General features: G+C 38.0%; 1 protein-coding gene and 1 long non-coding RNA gene across 4 annotated transcripts in view; one reads left to right on the top strand and one right to left on the bottom strand.

Annotated features, from left to right (window-relative positions):
- The window catches only part of LOC132118289 (uncharacterized), a 32,816-nt gene that overhangs the window by 10,621 nt on the left and 5,962 nt on the right, over positions 1-16,233 (top strand). The gene's annotated exons all lie outside the window — the stretch shown is intronic.
- The window catches only part of LOC132118285 (zinc finger protein 385A-like), a 79,271-nt gene continuing 72,957 nt past the window's right edge, over positions 9,920-16,233 (bottom strand). For all 3 annotated transcript variants that reach the window (XM_059528011.1, XM_059528012.1, XM_059528013.1), the window contains 4 exons: positions 14,677-15,006; positions 11,770-11,954; positions 11,564-11,656; positions 9,920-11,480 (listed from right to left, as the gene is read on the bottom strand). In XM_059528011.1, coding sequence (XP_059383994.1) covers positions 11,253-11,480; positions 11,564-11,656; positions 11,770-11,954; positions 14,677-15,006 — 836 coding nt within the window. In that variant the 3' untranslated portion in view covers positions 9,920-11,252. The remainder of the gene's footprint in view (positions 11,481-11,563; positions 11,657-11,769; positions 11,955-14,676; positions 15,007-16,233) is intronic.

Raw genomic sequence — 16,233 nt, forward strand, 5'->3', positions numbered from 1 at the left:
GAAAATAAAAGCAGGAATGTTAAGCTTGTATTTTTCCTAAAACACGTTTGCAAAATTGGTGCCATCATCCTGGAGTCCAATTTACACTTTTCATAGGCTTGTTTACAATTTTGTTCATAGTAATTCCTATTTCTTGATTCTCAGTTTGCACTTTCTTATTAAGGCTGCATTCTATTCAGAAATGATTCTTCCTCCTCTGCCATGTTCCATTCTTCCTCCACAAGGGCTTTGGAGCAATGAAGTGATATTGTCATTTAAAATGCATCTATATCTCATCCTTCCGGTTCCTGTTGCATAATGACTGACATTAATGAATATCCGTTGATTAATGCAAAAATAAACCTAATTTGAGATCTTTACACATGATTTGGCCACACTAATAACCACTTTTGCAATGTAAACAAAACAAAACATTATTTGAAAGGGCTGGACTTGAGGGGAAATTTTGAATGCTTCATTATTAAAATCTTTTATTGTTTAATTTATTTGACCAGAAATTTGTCAAAATGGTGTAGTTATATTTGATTCCTTCAGTAGTGAAAGTCAAAATGTTTACAAAAATAGTTTTTCCTTCAAGGTTTGCATATTCGTTATGTTTGCCATTTGAAACACATGTAAAACCCATTATATGTGTACTACTACATTGCAGTGTGTGTATCTGATACTCCACTGTAGCCAGGCTGAGGAGCCCAAGGATTCCACTGAAATTGCATCTGCCCCCCAACCTCCCTTGTCTTATTAAACAGTTCTGTCAAATCTAGCTCAAATTAACACTTAAATAAATATACTGACCCATGTAACCCATTAGACATAGAAATGTCTCTGCCATAATGAAGACAGTGTCTTTTAATACCACCTCTTTCCATTCAAACCTGTCAGTTACTGTATATTGGGTTACTGATGAGTTTCGTTCATCAACTAATCAGAAAGCTTTGCTTCTTCAGATCAACTATATTTGCAGTGAGTGTTTCTTTTCTGTGCACCCATGTGAGTACGCATTTCTTAGCTCTTCAGACAGGAAACTGGTGTTGTAGCTCAATCAGTGTGGCGCAAAATGTGATGAATACATCTGCTCTTATGATGCCCAATAACATAGTGGCTTATTCCAGTGATATTACACCATCCATGGCAGACCGATCTCTTCCCAACCAGCCAGATAAGGGCCTCCTCTACGCCTCTTCGGCGCTCATCTAAAATGTTTAAGGGAAATTGCAATATGACAGGGATCAGTATAGGCCAAGCAATAACAGAAAGTCAGATTGAAAAGGATTAAACTTGTCTGACTGCCATTTTGCATTCACTGATTGCAAGAGGGGGATCAATCTTTCCCAGATTTATTCTTGTCACTTTTCTGCACTCTCAATCTGTTCCAGCTACGATGATGCGCGTTGTTTGACACCTATGGGCCACAATTCTTTCAGCGTCCAATCGGTGGCAGGCAATGACATCCATTAAATATTAAGATGCCTCTCAATCCTGCAATTATTCAAAACTGATCGCTTCCAAACTGCTAATGATCAGAGCTATTCCGTGTTCATGTCGGCTTTGGAAAGCAGAGTTTAAAGTGTCTTGGAGACTGAAGGATGAATGCACCAATAAACAACGTGGTCAGACTCGTGAATAACCAGTAGGCCCTGCGGCTCTCCGGAAGGTGATTTATTGCCTTGGCAACACACGGCTTCTCTAGGGGTAAAGGCCATGGGTGTGAAAGCAATTTCCAAAGCAATAATACAGCTCTCACCTGCTCATTACTTTTGACATTTTTCTCTTTTGTTTCATTTTTGGAAGAGGACAAAGAATTGAGTGCCTATTAAAGACATTATTCATGCAGCTCTATGGACCCTTTGATCCATTACATACACATAGGTATGATTATTGCTTTCAAAATGTTCAGGGATGTTTCTTAATGGTTTCTGACATAACATAGCGGAGAACTTCTAACGCTCTGCCCTTGAAATCTCTCATTAGCTTTTGCAATGAAGCAGGGGTCATATTGCTTATATAGGTATCAAGTGAGTTATGGCCCTCCAAGGGAACTGTCAAAATAAAGTTTTCTATAAATTCTCCATTAAGAGATCTGTCTTTCTCCTATTTACCTTACTGCAAATGTTCACGGTTTGACACAAGGCACTGCAGTTTATATTCTGTGCTAGGAAACCGTGAAGCTTTCCTTACAAAACTTGTGGCTGTCTTTTTCTAGAAAGGCTAAAGTGGCTGTGATCTGTCTTGGCTTCACCGTTGTTGTCATATTCACTGGTTGGAGGCCTGTCAGTTAGGATAAAGATGTTCTGTGATGCTCCGCATGTGAATGGTTGCCTTTGTTGGGCTGCAGATATTGATGCTTTCGGCTAAATGTGAGTTTAATTGATGTCTTCCACTTGCTAGGTCACACTGGTCGAGGAAAAATGAAAAAACATGGAGAATGTAATTCGTCTACAGCCTTGACATAAATAAGATGCTTGGGGTTACAGTGCTCTTGTGTTAGACTGAATTAAATGTCTTTACAGTAATTTTAAATATTATACAGCTCATTTTATTTGCGAGCTCAGTGAAAATGTCTCATTAAGTTGTCTGTGCAAACAGAAAGAAGCAAATGCACTCCGTGTCTGATTGTAGTCTGCCTCATTAGCGGAGTTAAATTTTCAATTAGACATGTAGCTGACGATGTCCTTCATGGCACTTCATATTACTGTGCATTATGAGAGATGATGACAGCTCTATATTATCTTGTGCACATTTGCTGCTCTCGCATTGTTCATTACTCGCTATGATATTCTTAAGAAGATACATTCATTGTTCTAGATCTTTATCGATCCATTTCATATGTGCGTTTGCTGTATGTGTTTTCGTCTGTATAATGTTCCAGAGGAAATACTGACAAGTTGTTGATGGCATCATCCCATCACTTCCGACGCCTACACTCTGTACGCACATATATACGCAGATACAATTCATGAATGTAGAGACAAGATTGATGACCATAGGCTTCCCAAATGGTTGTCCCTCTATAATAGACAACTGCCATCCAAGCTGCCCAGTGCATGATGATTTGATTATTTTCACAACACACACAATTACAGTAAACAGCCTTGCCTCTATCCATCCATCACATAGAACTCCCAATAAATGCACATTTTGTTCAGGAAGTGTAAATGGCAGTTAAAAAATAAATAAATAAAAGTTGTCTTTTTTAGGGAAAGGTCACTGAACAGGTGAAAAAAGTCTGACTGGATATTAAAGGAGTATAAATGGCATTTAATTTTGTATTTGTTTTATGCAATGTTTGCAACCCTCTCACCAAATTTGTGTCATTTTGGTGTTTTCGTCCCAAATTAAACAACATTTACCCGTTTTTGTAAATCAAATAATAAAAACAAATTGTCCATAATGGTAACACTGCTGTAGTTAATTTGTGTAATATGACATTAGGTTACACTGTCTCGACAGACCTCTAGTTTGATGACAGTTTTCAAGTCTTTTCCTCAATAAAAAGATGTCATCTGTGTGAGAGACTCTGCCTACTTTCCTGTGTGCTGTATAGTCAGTTCATTCACATTGAATGCTGGGTAGAAAGGTGAACGTCCTTGAGATGTTCACTTCAACTGAGCAGTGTATGTACGGTACCAAATCAATTCGCCTCTTTTCTTAAGAATTAAATTTCACTGCAATAACCGGATTTGCGTTAAGTCCTATGAGACTCAACCACATTAATATATCTGCACTGGGACCTAGCTTTGAGAGTTCATTTGACAAGTCCATTGTTGTAAGCTACATATTGCATTCTATGAATGCAAAAGCAAATCTATCAGTATGCGATTACATCCCTCCAGCTATCCACGTCTGCATCTATCAGTTTTTCCTTTTAAGTCCCTCATGGATTGTAGTCACTTGTTTAGAACCAAACAGACAATTCTGGCTGCAAATGAGTCTATTACAGGCTCATTTATTTGAGGCTTTGGGAAGAAAAGGACAACAACTGTTTGTGTCCATCTATAGCTTCTCTCGTGAAGGATGTGTATAGGGAGATTGGTCTAATTATCAGTATGATGCGCTCACACCTGAACCTGCCAGGTTTTGTTCAGCTGAAGCATCATGGAGAGGCTGAAAGAGATTATAATGACTTCTTTATTGGAGACATCTGGAAGCACACAAATGTTCATGTAAAAATTTCCCCCATTTTATCTGGGTTTTTAAGTTTAAGTTTTTAGCTCTATATCTGTCTATCTATCTACAGTATCTCACAGAGGTGAGTACACCCCTCACATTTTTGTAAATATTTTATTATATCTTTTCACGTGACAACACTGAAGACACTTTGCTACAATGTACAGTAGTAAGTGTACAGCTTGTATAACAGTGTAAATTTGCTGTCCCCTCAAGATAACTCAACACACAGCCATTAAAGTCTAAACCGCTGGCCACAAAAGTGATTATACCCTTTAGTGAAAATCTCCAAATTGTGCCCAAAATGTCAATATTTTGTGGCCACCAAAAATTTCCAGCACTGCCTTAACCCTCAGTCCTCTTCCACTCCTCCATAACGACATCACAGAGCTGGTGGATGTTAGAGACCTTGCGCTCCTCCACCTTCCGTTTGAGAATGCCCCACAGATGCTCAATTGGGTTTAGGTCTGGAGACATGCTTGGCCCATCCATCACCTTTACCCCTAGCTTCTTTATCAAGGCAGTGGTTGTCTTGAAGGTGTGTTTGGGGTCGTTATCATGTTGGAATACTGCCCTGGGCCCAGTCTCCGAAGGGAGGGGATCATGCTCTGCTTCAGTATGTCACAGTACATGTCGGCATTCATGATTGCCTCAAAGAACTGTATCTCCCCAGTGAAGGCAGCACTCATGCAGCCCCACACATTGACACTCCCACCACCATGCTTGACTGTAGGCAAGACACACTTGTCTTTGTACTCCTCACCTGGTTGTTGCCACACACACTTGACAAAAATTTGAACCAAATAAGTTTATCTTGGCCTCATCAGACCACAGGACATGGTTCCAGTAATCCATGTCCTTAGTCTTCTTGTCTTCAGCAAACTGTTTGTGGTCTTTCTTGTGCATCATCTTTAGAAGAGGCTTCCTTCTGGGACGTCAGCCATGCAATCCAATTTGATGCAGTGTGCGGCGTATGGTCTGAGCAAGGCTGACCCCCCTCCCCTTCAATATCCGTTTTTTTCTCTCGAGGCACTTAAATATGTACTCATAAGTTTACATTAAGGGCAACACTGTGAGCATCTATGTAATCAAGAGCCTGCGTTCATGTTATTCATTTATATGTGACCTTAATGCAGTGGCCACTTGAGGCAGCGCAAGTGTGCGATATTAATTCATTTGGAGGATTAGAGTTGTTCTATCATAATGAACCTTTTTACATTTCATTATATAACAAATTGAACCCTCTCCAATTATCAGGATTGTTCATTTTCCTTTGAAGTCGGATTGCAAGATACACACCCCGATCTGAATTGCTGTTTGAGGTAGCATCCAAAATAATCGTGACTGGGGAAAGAAAAGCTGTCAAATGTCCTTTCAAACAGCCATCAGAACAGCCCCAACCCCTCAGGGACATTAGTTACCTCAGTATTGTTGCTCTCTCTCTGAGATGGGTGTCACACAGAGAGGTTGAAAGCTTCAGAGAAGTGTAGCCTCCAGCTTTCACTCTACATGTTTGATGTCACTGCTGGGATTCATAAAGCCATGCTCTCTCAAACAGATGCCAGCAACTGGAGCATCATGACAGAGGGAAGCACATCTCTATGGGATTGACGAGAGGAGTGGGTAAAAGGGGTGGGAAAATCTATTTTTTTATTTTAGGCGGTTAGAGAACAATAGTGAACTGCACAAATAATATAAGCAGCATTTGCACATAAGTCAAATTAAACATTTTCTGTTTTAACATGCAATATATTCCTGTGATAGCTAAGCTGAATTTTTAGCATCATTACTCCAGTATTCAGTGTCACATGATCCTTTAGAAATCATTAAAATATGGTGATTTGGTGCTTAATTTGAATCAGTTTTTATTGGTGCTTATTAAGAGGGGTACTTTTTATTTTCAGTGCTGAAGGTTTTTTTTTTTTTTTTTTTTTGAGGAATCTCTGATACATTTTTCTTTTCAGGTGTTCGAAATAGAGATCTTATGTAACATTATGAGTGCAATTCCTTTTTGAATGCATCCTTATAAATATAATAAAATAAATTAATTAATCTTACCCCAAAAGTTGAATGGTAGTGGTACAACATTGTGGTAAAGCAGTAAATTTTACTGTTAGTTGAGGGCTGAACAGTGGACCACAGTAAGACATCAGCTTTTTACAACGGCACACTATAAGGGCTCAATTTTCTACTGATTACTTTACGTGCAACGGTTTAAAAACAGAAACTATAATTAAATCCCTTGTGTTTCATTATCATAACGAAGGAATTTAATTATCATTAGCCTACTTCTTATGGTGGTGAATAATCTCAATGCGTACACGAAGAACTTGTCAAGTTCAGCGCTGCCACTGTGTTTTGTTTTGTTGTCAGCATTAGAATATTTTGTAGGTGTCAAGGATGTAAAAGTGCATTAATCACACTGTTCACTTTCTTTCTGTCTTCTCTGCGTGTCTTTCACCCTTCACATTTTGCTGTTGTTCGATGAAAGTGTATGTTCTGTGTAATTATCCCCACAGACCTGTTAGGTTTGTGCTAAAATCTTTGGTAGAAGTGCAGGCACATATTGCAGCTAATGGAGTTCTCCATTTGCAAAGCACGACGCATGAACCTTTCAAACTCTGACACCGTGTCCTTATGAGATGTTGTTCTCTCTCCACCCATCCTCTCGAGCGCAGTATGTGTACTTCAGCTGTGCTCCGTCCCGCTCTCAAGTGTCATGGAGAGGATTATAGCTCTAATGATGCTCAGATTTCAGTGCAGAACTGCTCTTATTCCTTGATTTTGGATGATGCCGAATCAAAATTTTGGGAATAGACTGGCTTTAACCTCGAAGGGTGGGTATTATGAAAAACAGAATTTTCCTTGATACTTAGTGATAAAAGAGACTACTGAAAACACGTCAAAAAGACCATTCATTGTAACTAGGCTATATGCTGCAAAAAAAAAGAAAAATAACAAGAAAAAAAAAAAACTTTTCTGAAGTGCATGCATTGCTGATGTAAATTTATTAACATATAATAAATATCAGCATATCAGTCCTACAGCGCCATCTAGTGAAGCACAGTAAAATTTACACACGTGAGCTAGGATGTAAAGCTGCCTAAATTATTCATCTATCTAAAGTTTAAAATGAGTGTTAACTGCTACCGTGATGGTGTCTTATATTTGTGTGTATGACTCTTCTATTAGTTTATTCCACAACTTGTGGAAAGGCTACTTCTGATGAACTTTGTTCATGTGTATTTCTTTATGCCACCTGCATCAAGTTGGTTGTCGCATGTGTTCAAGGGACAAAACAAAAGGAAGCAGAAAAGGGCTATTAGATTTGCTGGCTAATTTTAAATTTTTAATTTTTTAATTTTAATTTACAGGTTGTTCTGTAAATATGTTTACATTTCTTATGTATATATATGTATATATATATATATATATATATATATATATATATATATATAATTATTCTGACAATCACAGCTGTTTTTTTCTTCAGTGAAAATTACATTTTAATTATTTATTTAATACAGATTTTTTTTTTACACAGTGTACGGTCTTGATGTTTTAAATAATTTGAAAGAGACTACATTTTAACCTTTAAATCGAATTATAACAGTTCATTAAAACAACTATGAAAAAATAAGCATGAGACATGAGTTTTAATATTCTTTATTGATTTATTGACATTGATTTTTTCTTTTCTTCTTTTTTCCCAGTGGTAACTTCAAGAGCTCTGATACCAAGTATTTCCATAATTTTCTGTTTTTTATTTAAATTACATCTATAATATTTTACTCACATATGCATCTATTGGTTTATTTCCTTATTGCAATAAACAAGAGTAGCCAGTATGAGTTGAATATTGCTACGTTTCATCACACATACTGTTATCCCATTTGACAGCTCAATTCAAAAATAAATTTATTGGCAAGACGAGGTTTGACCGAAGCTTCTCCATCCACGTCCACTCCTGGAGAGGCCTGGGGTGGAATAAGGCTTAGGCTAAAATAGACTTCACCAACTAACATTACACCTGCCCTGAAAAGTTGAATAAATCTACCAAAGACAATTCTGTACAGTGATGACAATATTCTGATTACAGGATGAACGTGATCTTTACAGTGTTGACAGATGGGACTAATGAGTGTGTCTGGAGCCTGTGGAGTGTGATGGCTTTATCACCTCAAATGGTTTCAATGGGGCACTGGACACCTGGTTTCAAACTACAGCATGTGTCAGTGCGCATAGTGTTACCCCAAAATGCTTATCTGAAATCAGCCGAAAACACTTTCCACTGATTGTTTTAATGATTTAGTTTGGGATAGAAACAGCTGATTGCAAATGTGCAATTCAAAGGAATGGGTCACCACAAAAAAAATTGCTCATTTTATACTCAACCTTGTGTAGTTACAAACCCATGTGCTGTTTTTTTTTTTCTCCACAGAACACAAAAATATATATTTTTTTAAAGAATCAGTATATGCTTGGTCTGGGAAAGTATTTTTTTTTTAATCTAAAAATTATTCAGAAAATTCTGAAATTAGAATAAAACTACATTTTGTTTAGGTAGCAATATTGCTTTGGTAACATCCTAATTATCCTGTAAAGTAACTGTATGAAAACTATATAATATATATAATATATATTAAATTATGCAAGTTTTAACAAAAGATGAAAAAAATGCAAATGCACTCTCTGAGAGTAGGTGGCGCTTCTCACCAAAAATAATTTGCACTGATGGTGATAAGTTTGCAAGTATGATTTAAATCATTATTTCTTCAAAATAATTCACACAAGAGTCAAAGATCACTTGAAACTGTGGTAGTTTTTTTTTTTTTTTTTTTTTTTTTTTTTTTTTTTTTTTGGCGTTTGATACCCCCTGGTCTAAAAACTGTCATTTAACTGTAATTTTTCATTAATATCTCCTCCTGTTGAAAAAGGTCTGAAATGACATGAGGGTGAGTAAATGACAACAAAAGTTGATTTTTTTGGTGAACTATCCCTTAAGCCATATTCTGTCAGGTTTCCCAGAACTGGATTCTATCCGTACACACACAACACTACAAGATACACACCGACGCTGAAACTAAAGCACCCATAATAGTGCCTCTGTAACTAATGAAAAACGGAGGTAACGTTCCATCAAAGCACAATGGTGGATGCTAACTGCAGTTAGCATGAAGTAATGGCATTATTATGACGTTTCCCACACAATACAAACAAAAAAGTGAACTAAGCTACATACGCATAGGCTATGGCTGACTACACATTGTTTGCGTTCAGATATACCCTGTCCCCCACTCAGAGATGAGAAAAGACCCTTTAATATGAAGGGCCCGTCCCTGTGGGTGGCCCTTTCTTGCCTTTAAACGGCCAGCTTTTGTACTAAAAAGGCTAGTTTATCTCTGTGGAAGAATGTGGAGGCCTTTTAGCAGCAGTTCTTTTCTACAACAAATGACAATTGCTTATTGCATTGCAATATCTAAACAACAGTAAGACATTGTCGCACTTTGCTTATCAGTGAACTGTCGCGTATCTTCACCAATACGACAAGGCCCTAGTTTGATGTTTATGCTTATGTTACTTTACTTCCTCCAAACACGATTTCTACATGTAGATCCCACCCGAGTGCAGGTTTTCATTCTTCCTTAGAAAAATATTCCTGTTTTTTTCTTTTGCTCAGTTATAATTATTTTTTTCCACAACAATATTTGTTTAACGTAACAGTGTGCTATGAAAACGAACCAAAAAACCAACATCAAAACAATGAATTTATCATAATAAAAGGACAAAAATAATATGCATTGCATGGCTTTAGATTCAAGACAGGAAGTTCATACCAAAAAAAGGGGAGATTGCACAGTCGGGGTCCTCTGTGACCTCCTCTCCGTCTTCTCTCTGTTCATTTTTCTAGACTCACATGGCCGTCCGCTCTGGAGTGGCTGACCTGTTATGTCAGTCCTTGCGGGATGCAGGCCGTCTCGTGAGACTGAATGTGGAAGTCGGAAAGAAGTGGGGCCGTATTGCTTGGGGTTGCATAATGTCCACTGAACATACAGAGACAGAATGAACAGAGAAGCCTGTATGTACTGTAATTCCAAGTGTGTGCTTAGGTTTGTTGCCTTTCTCTGAGAATCAAAATACCCGTCCATCTTATTTCAGCAGTTGCATCATCCTCTACATACATATTTCACTTTGGAATATGTTCGGAACTAAACTACACTACTCAATAGAATAAATAGACATCTACTGATTTTCTAAGATTTAAGAAAGGGGTCTGGGGTTTTTCAGTCAACCGCTCCTAGCACAAATGGATGTAAAAGTGACACAAAAGAAATCTTGAGTGTCTCTTCTGAATCCCTCTGTTTCCCTAGGGAGATGCGACTGTAGTAAGTCGGGCACCATCTAAGCTTTTCAATTCAAGCCAGAATTGGGAAAGTTTCAGCTTCCTTAGACCTTTCCCACAATCCCCTGCTCGGAGTCTTGACGTGGTGGAACTGCGACGGAGATTGGGGTGATTTCCTCTTGCAAAGATGCCAAAGCCAGAAAGGACAAATTGAATATAGCGAATACTACGAGAAGCATACTGATGGTTTCTGTAGGTTCCTCAAGGTGCATAGGGTTGAGGGTGCATTTATTCAGAGCAACATTTAACTGTAGTCTTTGTGTGTTTTGGGATGTCTAGAAACTGATTCCAGCAAGTCTGGCTACCATGTGACTGCTGCTACCTCACAGTATGAGTATAAATAGAGGGAAGGAACAAGGACGTCAGATGCACTCTGCATACGATATTGCTCTATTCCAACAATCCCTGCATTCATTTATTCACCCACCAACGAATAAATCACTCGATCCGAACAAACGGAGAAGAAGGAGGCGGTTGTGGGTGATGGAAAGAGGGTTGGAACGCCAGTCGCCCCCTCCTTTGTGGCTGCGCCCCCTTCTGCTTGGTTTGATGATTGACGTTATTGTTGATGGGCCGATTCTTGTCATTGCTGTGGTGTTTTACAATTTTTTTCGTCTTCACAGTGTGCTTTTGGAGGTGAGGCTCCGGACTGGCTGTGATTGGCTAAGGGGGGATGAGGGAGGAGTCAGTACGGCGAGAACAGGATCGGCCCGTGTGAGGTGCGTATGGGCCCCGGAGCTGGTCTCAAGATGGCGTGGCTGAGGGGTGGACCCTGCAGGAGGTGATGATGCGGATGGTGGCCGGGGGCTGCCGCGCGGAGAGCGAGCTGATTGGAGGAGGCCGCTGCTGCCATTGCAGCAGCAACGGCCAAAGGACTCGGCAGGAGGCCGGCGCCTAATGCTTTGGTGAGATCCTATATGAAGAGAAAAATATTATGACCCAACGATATCATATTGTAATCTGCATGCATTTAAATTAGAATTGGTTACCACTTACCGCAAGGTCAGCTCCCCTGTGCTTCTTGTGTCGGCTCAAGAGGGGGTTTGGCTTTCCTGCCACTCCGTCCCGGTGCCTTCGACTTGATATGTGCTGAAAACATATCAAACATACCAATTTTTGCGCTATAAAAATATATACAGTATGAAAACAGCATGAAAGATTTAAAAGAATAAAAAATGACGAACACCATGACCCTCGCTCACCTGTTTGAGCTGCAGTTCTGAGTTGACCCGCACGTTGCAGATCTCACAGTGGAAGGTGCGTTCCTGAGTATTGGGGTCTGTGGCCCCGCCTCCCTGCTCACCGCTGGGCTTCGGTCCCAAACGAGGGTATGCCTTAATGGGGCCCAGTCCGCTGCGGGCTTCCAGAATGGTTTTGTGTTTAGTGCCTGAGGAGTGAGGAGATATAAAAATGTTGTTATAAATAAAATATAATGTATATATGTACATACATGCATAAAAATTAGGGTTCAAAAGTTTGGAGTTATATATCACTGTTTTTGAAGTCTCTTATGCTCAGCAAAGCTGCAATTATTTGATTGAGTAATTTTCTTTTCAGTAATTATTAAAAAAATATATTATTACAATATATTAACAACAATATTTTATTTCTGTGATGACAAAGCTGTATTTTTAGCAGACATTACTCCAGTCTTCAGCATCACATGATCCTTCAGAAATCTTTCTAATATACTGATTCAGTGATTAAGAATTTTTTTTTGTTTTTTTGCTTTATATTTATTATCTAAATTGTTTTTTTTTTTCCATCAGGTTTCTTTGATATATATAGAAAGTTGTAAAGAACAGCATATGTTTGAAACTGAAATATTTTGTGACTTTAAATAAATGTAAAAATGTCAATAAATATATAATCTAATATAATAAATACAAAGAATATATGAGGAATAATAAACATATCAACAAAGATAATAATAAAATAATAAAATAAGAATATTATATTATGTTAATGATAAATACATAACATTTAATTTAATATGAACTACAGGCAGTATTGCAATATCTGGCCATAGCCACTAGAGGGCTCTTGAATCTTCTGCTTTGAATTTTCCTCAAATGCAACTGCTCATGCTAAGGATGATTCTTATTTTTGTCCACATGTCTAATAGGCATTTTTTTTGTTTGAATGCTTTGCACTTGGAAATCATATCTTTTTTAAATTTCTTTCAGGTTACATTATTGTACAGTACTGTTCATAAATGAAGACGTATACTGCCTGGCTTTTAATTTTCAAAACTTTCTTACAAAACCGAATTTCTTAAGTCTCAGTGATTCATTCAGTTTGGCTTTCCTCATTATAATGAAGCTTTTTAATTATCCATTTCCTGTGTTTGGAGCCATGCGACACATGGTTCTCCTTAAATGTTTCACAGTCATGTTCCTGGCTTCACAATGTCAATGATATGGACAAAAACACACAACGTCCACATTCTCGGGTTCCTAAGAACTAATGTCTTTGTTTTGTTCTTATTGGGAATGTTGAATTATTCTCTTGCCAAACCAAAAGCAGGCTTCATTACCCCCCCCCCACCACCACCACCACCACCACTGACCTAAAGTTCAACTTAAGTTTGAGACAAGGCAAAAAAACAAGCAGAAATGAACTTTCTAATATTCAGACTTAAAATTTGTTACAGACAATGAGCGTTGCTAGTTTCACTGATTTGTAAATGTCATCTGAGAACTAAACAGATATAATAGGAATTGCGAGCTATGTCTGAACATGCAACTGCAGAAATATAGTAAGCTCATACTCTCCCTTCCCCTCCAGACTTATATCTGTTGTCTGCACAAAATATGATTTGATTTTTTGGCTGTGGTTTAGAGAATTAATTTAGGGAATGGACTCTATTGATTCCAGACTGATTAAAATTTGCCATTCCATTGGCAACAACACCCTGATATCATTCATAACTTGTTATGTTGAATTTAAAACATGATCTTGTTCCAAGAGGAACGACTTCCATGTGGCTTCCATGTATCAAAGTGTGAATATGCGTGGTTTAATTTTTTTTAAGACCACATAAACAGTTGTCAAATACTTTATGTAAAGGCATTCATTTCTTTTGGCTCAAGGAAAAACAGACCATTTAATCAACAAGCTCAACATGAAAAATTTGTAATTAGATGGTATATAAACACCTAAACTATGACTGCAGTTTTTCCTGATAAATAAAAGAGGATATCAATAATAAATAGAGTTGGGTGTGCCTTTGCAGCATAGTCTTCTCTACATTCACCTTCTCATCAAACAGGGCTGTTTGTGTTGTGTTGTGATATGAACTGAATAATAGAACAGGACGAGATATGCTCAAGCATTCGATATACCACGAGAAATCAAACACTGCCTAAAATACTACAAGCTGCACTGCAGTACAAAAGCTGATCTAATTCATTACTTTTTTGTGCACACCTTTGGGGCAAACCGAGAGGACAAGTGGCGCTGTAAAGGTGTGTATAAATCATGAGAGAGAGAAAGCTTCTAAAGACGCCCGCTTTAGAAGTTTAAAGAGGTTTTTTGGTGATGGACGTAATTGCTAGTGTTCCTCTGTGAGCTGTATTTGAGCAAGTATTGAAAAAGTGCTAAATTAAAGTAAAATCTAAATAAGGATTATAAAAATTTCCCAGTTTGTCAGCAACTTTATTAGGAACAAAAACATGGTTTATTCCAGCTGAATGATAGTCGGACATTTATTGCATTTTGAAAAACATGGCAAACAATAATGTCTTCACGTTTTGTGATAAATAGTTTTATGAAATATTTGATATGTTATGAATATATATTATATAATTATATATTATGAATATATATTTGATATATTATGATTTTTTCTATAACCTCTCCATTTGCCTTTTTTGTTTGCAACAACATTGTGCATTTTAAAATCATAGCAATTCAAAGTCACATGTACAGACTAGTGAGTCCCTCGAAAAACCAAAAAATACACAGGGATCATTTGTTATTATGTATAATCTATCCACCTCTAAGCGCTCATTGGAGACTCTTTTTTTCCAAATGATGGATGTTTTGTGTAATCAGTCAGCACAGTAAGTTATTCAGTTCAGATGAGCTGTCGTTAAACGAATGTTCACCTTTATTGTGAGCCTCCAACTGGGAGAGCGAATTGACGGCCACTTTGCACAGTGAGCAGTAAAGCAGTTTCTTGGCTTTGTCCTCTTCAGTCTCAGGGTTGCTGGGAGTGACTGATGGTGCCCCAGGGGCCCCGGTGCCAGCCTGCTCTGGGTTAGAAGAGCCACAGCCGGGAGATGAGGAGGTGGCTGGAGGTGGTTGAGGGGTAGTGGGAGTGGGCAGAAGAGGACAGGCAGAAGGAGCGGGGGATTCTGGGGTAGGGGGAGCAGAAATAGCCATGGGCCCTGGGGCGACCGTGGGTCCATTTAACTGTGGCGCTGGCCGCATCTCATCTGCAAAGCAAAGCAAACAACAAAATGACATTTAAATGGACTATTTATGGAAGTTAATGGCCTCTGCTGTTTCATTTTTGAAAATAGCAAAGCTGCTGTGCAGGAATTCAAAAGCTTTCATGCCACAGAAATGTGTTTTCCTGTAAATCTCAAACCAGGCGTACCTCAAATACCTCGTATTAAAGTGAGCAACCCCAGCTTTTATAGACCACATAAAAACAAGTTTGCAAAAAACTAACTTCATAAAATAAAATTATATACATATGTTTGTATGAGCCTTAACATATTGTTTAGTTTAATATGTCAAGTCAAATTGGAGATGCTTAGCAATATACATTTCAGAGCATTCAGGACTTAAAATATCAGCCTTTGCAAATAACTTCTGTTGACCAAAACAAAACCTGTGATAACTGCCTTGGAAAAGGCTGTTTTGTGTACAAAACGAAAGTTTTTGAAAGAAGTCTCGCCAAGGCTGCATTTATTTGATCGAAACACAGTAAAAACAGTAATACAATTTTAAACACTTTCAGCAGCCATTACTCCAGTCTTCAGTGTCACATGATCCTTCAGAAATCAGTCTAATATGCTGATTTGCTGCTCAAGAAACATTTATTAATATTATCAGTGTTGAAAACAGTCAGGCTGCTTAACTGTTTTTTTAGGATTTTTTATGAATAGAAAGTTCAGCCTTTCAAAATAAAGGTATTAAATGAGAAAATCTGTCCATGTGTCACTGAAACTCAAACCTGTGACCCAGGCATTGCTAGAACCAATTACTTAACAGAGAAAAACATGTTTTGTCATTCACCCTACTTTGGGTTCATACTAAAAAAAAAAAACTTAAATTGGGGGGTGTTAAACAGTTCCGACTGTCACCTTCAGTTTAAAAAATGGGTTATCGACTAAAAAACAAACACCCAGCCTACAGATTATAGAAAGGCTTTAGAAAGACTAGGAAAAAGTATCTATTTTGGGGGGGGGGGGGGGGGGGGGAAGTAAGCAGTGACTTCACCACTCAATTGCCTTACAAAGACCATGTGTTGTTTTTGTCATTTTACAAACATTTAACCACAACCTCTTGCATAAACTCTTCCAATATTCCAATTCATTGTCCCTCCCTGTAGAAACACAGTGTTCAGATTTTATTCAACATGGCATTTGAAGTTCAACAGCCTCTGCTATGGTGGCAAATCCTAAATGGCAGGTGGATAAAAGCAGGTTAGAAGC

Source organism: Carassius carassius, chromosome 37 (assembly GCF_963082965.1).
Source record: "Carassius carassius chromosome 37, fCarCar2.1, whole genome shotgun sequence".
NCBI classification, from domain to species: domain Eukaryota; kingdom Metazoa; phylum Chordata; class Actinopteri; order Cypriniformes; family Cyprinidae; genus Carassius; species Carassius carassius.